We start from the raw sequence: 11,828 nt of genomic DNA, 5'->3' as shown, positions 1-11,828 counted from the left end.
GTGGTCTATAGATCCATCCGCAGATGAACAGATGAAGAAAATGTGGTGTTACACACAATGGAGTATTACACTGCCATAAATAAAGATAAGCTTGAGTGATTTGTAGGAAAATGGATGCACCTCAAGACCATGAGTTTAAGTGAAAGAAAACAGACATGCAGCTTAAATATAGCATGATTTACCTCATGTGAAAAACCCAAATTATAAAAAAAGAGCAAAATAAAAGCTAGATAATAAGAAGTAGAGAAATAGCCCTTTCTCAAAAGTGGAGGGGATGAAAAGATGGCGGGGTGGAGGAGAAGGAAAGGACTAAAAGTTAAAGAGGAAACAAGACTGTTACGTCCACCTACCAACTCCATGCACGGATCATAAGCATTAGGCGCTGCAAACACGTGCTAACAGAAAAAGCTTCATTTCTGAGAGTCAATAAATTTGCTATAAAATTTGTGATGCTTCTAATTATCAGCCCTGGGCAAATAACTTAATTTCTCTGAGCTCTGTTTCTTCCTTTCTAAAGAAAGAATTATAATTGTGGTCCATGCGTTTGCTTTGAGGGGTTAGCTCATCTATACAAGTATACTTTCATGCCATATAAACATTGGGTCTACTTGCCTTTTCTAATTGTTTACTGTATAATTACTTTGTCTCATTTTAGTTCTTCCTCTGTGTCCCAAGAAAGTCTGAAATCACTTTTGGCAGGTCAACACTTGCTAATTTTCTGCTAATTGATTACTACCTCGCTGTGCAGCAAAGACCACTTCTCTCAGGGTCTAGTGTGCAGCATGGCCCGGACTCTGACTGATCAACAGCGCCTCCTCAAGTAGCCCTGTCTGCAAGGCCATGTTTCCATCAGTCCTTACACTATGCTGCTGGGCACAGCATTGCCTGCGTGGAAATCAGCACTTGGGAGGCGTGGAAGCTCCAGGTCACACGGGGCTAAACAGTTAGGTGAAGGCCAGCCTGGACCACATAGGGAGACTCTGTCTCAAAAATACATGCATAAATAAATAATGAGGAAGGAAAAAAACCAACAAGACAGCAACAGCAAAACCCTATACTGAGTCATCCAACGTACATTCATTGAGTACTATTGTGTGCCAGGAACCGGGCTAGACAGTGCACAATTATTAATGAGCCTAGTGGACGTATCTCTCCCTTCCCAGTCTCTTAGATCAGATGAAGCAAGTACCCTAGAACAATTAGGCCCCGTGTCTTTCAGAAATTATTTGAAGACCTGTAAAGCTGTAGGTGGAACACATCCCATCAAGATATTATTGAATGCTACAAGAGATAAAGGCATCGAGGTGGTATCATCTCCAGAGCAACGGGTTGAATGTGAGCTTCTGCTCTTGTCAAGCCAAGGTAGAATCTGGAAATACAGGACAGGGGGTCGACTTGTGCAGTGGAAGGGTGCAGGGGCATCCCTGGAGCCCCGACTCCTCGGGAAGCACTCTCTACTCAGACAAGGCTCCAGCCCGAGCCTTACCAAGATAACTGTTCCTGGTCAGAAAGGATTTTGAATTCTCAAATTAGTGCAACCTTCCTTGTTTCTTAATTTCAACGGATTCAAATGCTGTATTGTTAAGAGCTGTGCAAAGAAGTCTGACATCAAACAGTCTGATCAAACAAGACCACAGTGAGAAGCCGAGTCGTAGTAGGGTCTGGCAAGCAACTTGGCAGGTGCAGCTTGCAGACTTGTGCCCGTCCATGCATTTGCAGGCTAGCTTTGCAACAGTGCACAAAGAGAAGAGGGCGTTTCAATAAATAAACTGTATCTCAGTGATCTGTATTAATACTCAATTAGTGAATTACTCCCCAAAGTGAGACCCATGAGGGTATGGTACAGAGATAAGCGAGTAACATGGAGCTGCCCCCAGGGAATAAGTCAAGGAAATTTCTAGAAGAAAGTGAGGGGTCAGCTCTACCAGAAACGATGAGTGTGAGTTTGCTTTCCAGAGAAAAGGAGCAGTTAGTTCTAGACGGAGGGATGAGCAATGACCTTTCACAGCGATACAAAGTACATAAGGATGATGGGTGTGTGGAAGAGGAGGGCGAGCTCCAAGCAATAGCGGGACCCAGCGTGACTTCATCTACACACGAGGCGGTGTGTTTGTGTTTTGCTTTCCTTTTCCATCCTTTCCTCTGTTGGAAGTGACATTGCCTCTGGGAAACTAGGTTTGCCATAGAAGGAATGCAGTGAGAGCGAATGTTCAGTGTTGAGCGGTTTGCTGCCTCAGCTTCCAAATGGGCTCCAAGGGTAGACTGCAAAGCGGATGCCACGGAGCGTGCCACGGAGCGTGCCCACCTGCGGGGGGACTGGCTGAGGGCGCGTTGAAGCGGCGGAAGAGGTGTGGAGGAAGAGCGAGACCCCACAAGGAGATGCCGCGGGAGAGTCTGGGCCCCGAGGGCGGGGCACACGGAGAAGAGCGGAGGGGGGCGGGCAGGAGCACCTGGAGCGCTTGGCTTCTGGGAAAGTGGGGTGATGGGGGCGGAGCCACGGGGTGACGGCAAAGGCCCGGGCGTCCCCATCAGCGCGCTGCACAGCCCGGGCCAGGTGCCCTCCGCTTGGGGCCGGCGACCTTGCCTCCGGGAGTTGGGCACGCAGCAGGTCCTCCCCGGAGACCTTGCTCCGTAGCAAACCTGCAGAGGGAGCCTCGGGCCTCATCCCCTGGCACGCTGCCGTGACGCAAGGTCCCTGTCAGTCTTAGAATTCGTGCGTCCTTCATCCCAGGAGAGCACAGAAGGAAAGCGCCAGCGCTTCTTCTTACAAGAACGCACTATAATTCCTGGGCAGCACTGCTGTGAGGATTCAGAGGGACACCGATTGCCGGGCACTTGGCACTGCTCCTGGGGAACGAAGACGCTTCTCAATATTTCACTAAGAAGAGCAAACTCTAAAAGCTCGTAAGGATTTCACTGCTTCAGTAGACTGACTAAAACATTTTATAAAAGAAAAAGGTGAGCATAGGTAACTTTAAATGGAGCAACACATCATGCAACCCCGCAATGATCCACTCATTCTTCATCTAAGTTTCTGCATATTCGCCCGCCTTTTCATTTGGAAGCAACGCAGCCATCACACTATTTCATCTGTAAACATGTTTCTACGTATAATTAAAGACTTTAAAATGCCTAGACACCTTACTCTTAGCGCACCTTAAAATATTTTTAGTAATTCCTTGACATCATTAAGTACCCAGGCAAGTTCAAACAGCCAAATGTCTCATAAATGTCATAACATTTTTTATAGTTTATTTGATCCAAGATCCAAACACATCTTTAAAAGAATAAGAAAAATTTTGGCAGTAGTTAAATATCTAGATTCTCATATATTGGATTGTCCTAGAATACAATAATAATATTTATATTATAATGAAACTACGTATGCAGTCAGTTGGCCAACATTACTATGTGTCATTCAATTGGCAATTCAATACATTTTTTCATATCTCAACTCTGCCACTGAATGAAGACGTGTCCCCATACCATTTGGTCAACCCAATCATCTCAGTTTCAGAATCTTAAAAGAATGTGTTAAAGTAGATCTGACCCTTCAACATGCTTGTCTTGAGCCCAGCAGGGAGAGAGCAGGACAGCACAAGGTCAGGAAGAAGAGAAGTTCTACCCAGCAGGGCTGGACAAGTGCCCGGCTGTGCAGAGGCCGCTTGAGCCAGGATGAAGGTTTTGGCTGCTCTTTGCTCCAGTGTCTCAATCTGAGACCCAGAAAGATTTTCTCGTAAGCATGTAGGAATGGGGAGCTCAGAAGGCTGAATAAAAGGAGAAAATGTGGGTGTAAAGCATTGATACATGGTGTCCCCTCCACAAGGGGACATACAGTTACACTTCCCAGGGCTTGGAGTGGAGGACAAAGGGAGGAGGCCAGAAGAAGCAGCAGAGGTGAGGCCCATGCTGGTCCGGCAGTCACCCAGCCCCACAGGGCTGCAGAGCGCATGAAATGCAGGGGGTCTGACTGGAGAGGTGTCACAAGTAAGGCACATTGTGGGATGCAGAGAGGTAGTATGAACAAATGACAGGAGATAACTCATTCATAAATTTTGATGTGAAGTACATGTAGAAATTATAATGGGATGTATTGGGGTTAAGAAATCATTAAAATTAATTTCATACATTACAATTTTTTATGAATGAATGTAGCAGCTAGAAAATTTGAAATTACAGATGTGGCTTGCTTAATGTGTACTTGGATGGCATGGGGCCAGACCAGCAGTTGTCATCCCTGTCCTTTGAAGTTGGTCTTGCTCCTTCTGCAGCTGTCCTTTTGCTCAAACAAGTCTGAAAATCAGGCGATAGGATCAGCGCCTCCTCACCCTGAGTACCTTTAGCCTGTCAGTCTGTCTTTTCAGCCGCTGGGTCCTCTGTCCTGCTCCTCTGGTGGGCGTCATTATTACTAATCCAGCTTTCCCTGCCTGATGGTCCCGCAGATCCACACTGTTCCTTAAAATTTTCATTCTCTTCATGGCTTTTAGAGATACAATTTGTGACCAAGGCATATAATTGACCTCGACTTTTTTGTGTGTGTGTGTGTGGCAGTACTAAGGATTGTTAAGACTATTAAGATCTTCACCTGACCTATGTCCCCAGCTCTTTCTTAAAAAAAGAAAAAAAAAATTATTTTGAAAAAGAGTCCTTGAGTTCTCCAGGCTACTCTGGAACAGGTGTTCCCCCGGCCACAGCCCCTCAGGCGCTGGGATGACAGGTGTGTGCCGCCACTCCCGCCTTCCCCGACCTCCTCTCCAGCTTGGCTCCAGCTGTCCCCTCTCCAGTGCTTCTCCTGCTGTGGTGGCCCTTGTCCCGCCCGCACTCACCACAAACAGCCCACTGGCTAGGAGTCAGAGCAGGGTGGAGCCACAGCTGTGCATCTACTCTCAGAAAAGTCACAAAATCTCTCTGAGCCTCGTTTTTCTTCTAGGAGAGAAATAATAATAGAACTCACAAGTGAGAATTTTTATAAGGGTCACATGTGGTATTGTACACATAAATGTCACTGTGGAACATTTCCTAGAAAAATGTGCCTTCACCCTTTCCCTGCCTCCATGAACAGATATATCCTACTGGTCCGCTGCAGGGCTCTCGCTGGGCTGCCCCAGCATCCAGAGTGTTCCACACACTCAGCTTTGCTGCCTATCTATAGCCAGCTAGTTACCCACCATTCCCACCTCTGGATCAGCAGTTCTCAAAGGCGTGCACAGGAACAGCAGATACGGTGCCGGCCGGCATCTCATTACAAATGCAGATGCCCAGGCTCCATCCCAGCCCTACCCAACCAGACAGAAGCTCCGGGGCTGCAGCCCCAGAATCTGTATTTTAACAGATGCTCTAGGCGAGCCTGTTATTCATACATTTAAAGACAACAGCTGGACTGGGTCTCTCTAGCCGGGATTGGGCCCAATTCATCTTGAATTAATGCCCAACTCAGTGACTATTTGTGAAAAACAAACAAACGAACAAACAAACAGAAAATGGTTGGATGAACCCTGATTCAGTGTGGGCCATGAAGGGTATAAGCAGAAGGATGCAGGAGTCTGTCTTTTAGAAGGTTAGTTCTTAACAACAGCATAGAGCATGCATTAGAGGGGGACCTTACAGGGGCAAGAGGGTTTGTTTATAGGAAAATTATTTGAAACTCTGGAATTATAATACAGATATAAAAAGTACTTATTTACAAACATTTGCCTTGCTTTTTATAATCTCCCTTACTAGATTATTTTAAAATGTATTACTTTCATACTATAAGGAGTGTTTGGCAAATTTGTTTAGAAAAGTATTTCTATATGTAAAATTTATCAATAAATATACTTTCTCATAAAGTGTTACTTAATTTAAGAAACAGTTCTAAAATTTTATAAAGATTTGATATTCATAAATTTCTAAGTATGAAGCACAGCCTAGATTAAAAAGTAAAATTTTATAGCAAGTAAGTATATTTAAAAGCAAAATTTAAAAAAAAGCAAAATTGCTACTTGAATTTCAATATTATAGAAATAATAGCATCGTATTTTAAAATGTATCTCGGTATAGATATTATATGTCACTCGTTTTATTTTGAATTGAAATAAAAATGCAAAGCCATTCTCTAGAAATATTTCAACTAGGGGCGATTCATGTTCAAGTTAATAAAAACTATTATCAAAGCATAATATAAAGAGTAAAGAAAACCCCCAAACATGACTTTTTTTTTTCTTTTTTTCTTTTTTTTTAATGAATTTAGGTCAGAGTCTACAGGGTCTATAGAGTCTCACTCCTAGTGATTCTCCTGTGTTCAGCCTCCCGAAGAGCCGGGATTACAGGCACGCGCCACCACGCCCAGTCTCACTTGCCATCTCAGCGCGCCCTGGGGACAGGGCCGGCAAGGCACGCCGGGGATCGAACCCGCGCCTCTACGCTCTGCCTAAGCAGGTGCTTTAGTCCGCTGAGCTGTCTGGCCGGCCCTACGACTCTTAAGCAAACTACAGGGCTGAGCAAAGCCCGGAGGTTGCTGGCCTCGCATGCCGCGCCGGTCTGCACCAGTGGGTTCTTTCCTCAGCCCGCACAGTGCGCAGGTAGTTTTTCCCCCTTTTCCTGGATCGTATGTGCTCTCCGCTATGAAGCGAGTCCGTTTCGCTGTTTGCACATTGAGGCCTCCATTTGGAGTCCTCCGTGAGGGCCGAGCCCGTTGCTCTCCGCCCTTGCTCCAGTCTCTATTTCCGCAGCACAGCAAGTCTGCTGGAGCGGGGGCGCCCTTTAAACCCCGTGCAGCACCCCCTACTCTGCAGATGGTTCCGGGCCTGAGCACACGCCCCGTGGAGGTCCATGAGATGGGATGGAAGGTCTGAGGGGGCTGCTGGCCAGGAGGCTTTGTTTTCTAGTGTAAGAAAACATCGGTGGGAAGAAGTGCTTTTGCACCCGTTCTTTCACTTCTTCCCTTAAAAAGTACAGTGTCAGTTATCCTGGGACCACAGGGCTGCATCTCAGGGAGAGAAGAAAAGTGGGAGCAAGCTGGAGACTGGGAAAGAGAGACCCGTGGCACTGAGAGAGGAGAGATTAGGCGATTAAACAGAGAGCCTACTAACCTGTTTTGAAACTGTTTCATTGCTATTTTATCTTTTTTTTCTCATTAAAATGAATAAAAAAATCAATCAATAAATAAAACATATAAATAAAATTTTCCTATAATTAAAAACAAAAACAAAAACACACAAGAGCCACCAGAGGACACATCCCCAGGGGGATAGTAAGAGGGGCAGAGAGAGAAGGGGCTCAGCGGGCAGGGGTGGGACAGGGGTGGGCAGAGACCAGGACAGGCTGGGATGGTAGCGGGTTCCGGGGTGGCGGAAGACGCCAACAGTCTTAAAGTCCTGGTTTCCCGTGGCCCTTCAGGCTTGACAGCTCACCCATCTTTTTTTTTTTTTTTTTCCCTGCAACCAGGGATTGAACTCAGGCCCTTGCACTTGCCAGGCAAATGCTTATTCTACTGAGCCATCTCCCCAGCCCCAGTTCACCCATCTTTAAACAGAAAAAAGTGAATACTTATACTTCTGAAATTTGGTCCATTTGGCCCACTGGATCCAGTGTAGTCTGTGCGAATGACCTTCTCTTGGTTCTAGCAGATATCTCCTGTACCCAAGACCGTTATGAATTTGGGTGAACTGGTCATCTAAAGACAAAGAAAGATACTAAGTGGTAAGAGTGTTGGTTAAACAATAATAGCTTTAAAAGAAGATCCCAAAGTGAACAAAATAAACCAAAAAATTCCTGTGTGAAATGCTAACATTTCTGTTATAGTTATGAGAATATATGTTGAAAGATTAATAGTGAAGTTCAGCGTCTTTTGCTTTTTGTTATTGGCTTTTGAAGTGTTTCTAGACATGAAATGCCCATTTATATAGTTGTCTCATTTTTCTATTGGTTTGTTTATCTTCTTGTTTGTATGAATTTACTGCCTGTGATATATATGTTTCAAATATCTTCTCCCAATCTCTCCCTTGGCCTGTAGTGCATTAATCCATTTGAAATTTATTGTGGTGTCTTGTAGGAGACTGGAATATAATAAGATTTTTACATTTAGAAGTCAAATTTCATAACATCTTTTGTTGAAAAATCTGTCTGGTCTTCATTCCCATGCAATGCTGGCTTGTTAAGAGTCTGATGCGGAAGAGTTTGCTTCAAAATCACCTCTTGTGTGTTAGCCAATTGATAGATAAATTATTGCACATGGATTATTTATTACATCACTACTTAGAGATTCCGGTTGCAAAATTTTTTTTACCTGTTTTCATTTTCTTTATGGTTACAGTTGAGATGTAGAATAATTTTGTCAAGTTAAAGTAGAAATGCTGGCATTTGGGAAGTTTGTTGAAGTGGATGGAGGACAAATGATATGAAATTTTGCTTTATTAAGTCATAGTGTGAACATGCAACACACCAGCCTCTTCAGTCAGCAATACTTAGATTGTGCATTTTGAAGTCCTTAACTTATGAGTCTTCAAGTGATATACAGGTGGCTGGGACCACTAGCATCCATTCATCCATTCATCCATTCATCCATTCATCCATTCATCCATTCATCCGCCATGCACTCATTCATCATCTTTCATTTGTCAAGATGGTTACCAGCAGATGTGAGAAGAATTCTCGGCTCCTCTGTGTCACCTCTGTCCCCCTCACAGGTTATTGTGCAGAACCTTCTCCTCTGTGTCATCCTGTTCTACACAGTGTACTACGTGTCTCTGAGCTTGTGCAGCCTGACCCTCAAGTAAGTACCATTGCTCTCCAAACAGAACTAGAAAGTTAATGCTAAATAGGAAAGGAGCTTATTTTTAATATTTGACATGTCTCTAGATTTGAGAATGCAGGGATTTTTTTTAGTGAATTTAAAAAATCTTTTGTTGTTGGAGTAGAAATAAGATTGCTCCATCTTTAAAAAGGGTAAAAGTAACTTGTGAAGAGACACAGGCAGAACCAGGCATCTGGTGTTACCTCAGTGGTGGGACAATGATGGGCAGAGCTACAGTGGCTCCCTGGTTGGCAATGGATCAGAAGAGGGTGAGAAGACAAGATGCTAAGAGATCATCTCTAGCCAACTGCAACGTTTTCTAGTGCTGGAAGCTGCTTGGGCTGTAGGTCAGGGCCCGGCACTGTGGCCCAGATTCTGATCAACTTCCTGTCTCATCATGACCAAGCCAGGGAGCTTCTTTCATTTCAGTGTCATTTGTCAAATGGTGGTAATAATTCAGAAAGGGTTATCATGAGGACCAAATGAAATTAACACATGTGTTTTTAATGCTATCATTTCTATGTAAGTATGAAGCATTATTTTTCAGGTAATATTTGGTCTTGTTATGGTGAAAATCTTCAGTACAAATTTAGGTAGCTGATATGTTGGTTGCCTTGAAATAAACTATATTTATTTCATGTAATTTCCTACAAATTAAGTATTTATGCAAGTTGATGTCATTGTGTAAGCAAGGAATACCATTTTAATAAGCAAATTAATATCCCAAACTAATTATACAGACTTTTGCAGTGAAAAGAAAGTACAGAATGCCTGCAGGCAAACTCAGTGCAGGAATTCTAGAGTTCACACCCTCTCTGCTGCCTGGAACAAGCTCGAGGCAACTCTGAGCTCAGGATTCAGGAGCTCGGAGTTAACAGGAGTCAGTAAAATGGCTCTTCAAGCTCCCAGTGGCAGCTACTGGGGGTCCAGCTGCACACTGTTACCAACTTGGGCACAGTAGGAAGATGGTCTACATGCTTTATAGACTCAGGTTTTAGAACAGGAAGGGATTCCAGCAATAATGATTCTTCAATTTACAGTTAAACAGAAGGCCTGACAGGTTAAGTGGCTTGTCCTAATTCACTGGTAATGCCACTCAGACTAGCACCCATGACTTGTTGCTTGCTCCATATTGAAAGTTTCCCTCGCATACTGGATGGAAGGAACTACTGGGGCGGTCGCTACAGCACCAGACACAACGGAAGCCACTTTGTGGACAGAGTGAGAGGAACTGACCAAGAAGACAGTGTAGCTAAGAAATTTGCTGGCCATCTGTGCCGGCCAGCTCTTAGCTGTACCCAAGTTTCATGGGTGAACCTGACAAAGTTTGTGGACTGTGGTGGGCATAAACTTGATGCACCGTTGAGCCGTCTCCTCCTGAGTGAATGCTTTTCATTTGCAACACCTCAGGGCATATGAGTTGGATGTCCTGGCACCGTTTGATTTCAAAACAAGCCCTTCATGGCTGGACACAAACTACAAAGGTAATTTTTATATTTTTAATACTTATCAATAAGTGAACCATGTGCCTCCAAAAATCAAACTCGTTTTAAAAATACGATTCCAAAAAAGTCACGCCTTCCTTCCAGTCCTCTGGACAGCATATCTGACTTTAAAAACTCAGTAGGGAAAGCTTCACCCCAAATTTCAAATGAAGTCATTTTAGGAGGTGGGGTGTGATGGTCCCAGTGTAGGAAGGCTGTCAGGATGCTCATAGGAACTTTCATTTTACAGTATTGAATTTTTGCACAAAAAATGCATTTTAAAGGAAAAAGAATGGTAGCGTTCATGACATATGAGACATAAAATGAAGATTACAAAGAAGTTTGTGTAGTGTAGTTTTATTTTTGAAAACTAGAGTAAGATTCCTGGCGCCAGTGGGAGGATGTCTGGAGGATTATGCAACAAACTGCTATTTTCCATCTGGGATGACAGAGAAATTTCATTTTCTACTTCGTACATTTTTGTTTTGTTTTATTTTTCTTCCCAAAGTAGTGTAGAATGTACTGCAGAGGAAATGTTCTAGAACACAGTAGGATAACAAGGTGGACACGATTAATTGAATATTTCAAATAGCTGGTCAAGAGGATTTGTATTGTTTTCAATACAAAAACCAATCATGTCTGGGATGACAGATGGGGCAGTGTGAGGGGCTGATCACTTCCCATCATACACATGCATCAAAATATCACTCTCCCCCATGCTCTGTAGTTACTTGTGTCATTCAAAAAATTTTAAAAAGCAATTTGTTGCAGAATAGAAACAATAGCAAGCAATATACTAGGACAAAATCTATCTTTGCAGTTTTGCATTTCTGTTTAATAAATACTGTATACCTCGTATGATCATAACCCTGTATGCTGGTGAAAATGCCTATTTGAGTATATGTTGAACATGCCTGTGTTGGAGTGTTCATGGTGAGTTTGCCTAATCTTCAGAAGAGCAAAATTTTGATGTCACTTTCCATGATAAAATAGTCCACATTTAACTAATGAAATTTTAGGCAATATCAACAAGTGGAAAGGAAAAAATATCATTAATGTTTTGTGCATAATTATTCTTCTTGATAGTGTTTTCAGTTTCTCCAAGTTTTAAAAAAATGTGTTCTCAATTCTCTATTTGTACTTTATTTTATTTTTTCAATTCTTTAAGCATTAAAATTTACTAGAAAACCATGGGACCACGGGATAATCTTATTTTTAGTGAGAGGAATAGTAAAATAAACCAATTGCCTCTGGTCAAAGAAACCAGATTTCAGAGAAGATTTGTATGAAGCACTTGGTCAGCTAGAATTACTGAATTCAAATAAAAAGCCTTAAAACACCCTCCTCCACTGGATAACCTTGCTTTGAGCTTTGTTGCTTCAATTTTAGACAGCAAAGTACATGCAAGAACTAGAAATGTTTCTTATAACAAGACACATGACGTCTAATATTTTATATGTTCTTGCCCTTCATGTATTTCTTTATTGAAGATGGAATTGACTTCTTCTTCTTCTTCTTCTTCTTCTTCTTCTTCTTCTTCTTCTTCTTCTTCTTCTTCTTCTTCTTCTTCT

The 11,828-nt window shown here is 42.9% G+C and overlaps 1 protein-coding gene across 1 annotated transcript in view; it reads left to right on the top strand.

The window, feature by feature from the left end:
• The first annotated feature begins 8,570 nt into the window (after positions 1–8,570).
• The window catches only part of Tmem244 (transmembrane protein 244), a 9,512-nt gene continuing 6,254 nt past the window's right edge, over positions 8,571–11,828 (top strand). Inside the window, exons 1-2 of the mRNA XM_004630310.1 lie at positions 8,571–8,752; positions 10,184–10,257. Coding sequence (XP_004630367.1) covers positions 8,571–8,752; positions 10,184–10,257 — 256 coding nt within the window. The remainder of the gene's footprint in view (positions 8,753–10,183; positions 10,258–11,828) is intronic.

This window comes from Octodon degus, unplaced genomic scaffold (assembly GCF_000260255.1).
Source record: "Octodon degus isolate 3935 unplaced genomic scaffold, OctDeg1.0 scaffold00034, whole genome shotgun sequence".
NCBI lineage: Eukaryota > Metazoa > Chordata > Mammalia > Rodentia > Octodontidae > Octodon > Octodon degus.
This window is presented reverse-complemented; position numbering and strand designations above follow the sequence as displayed.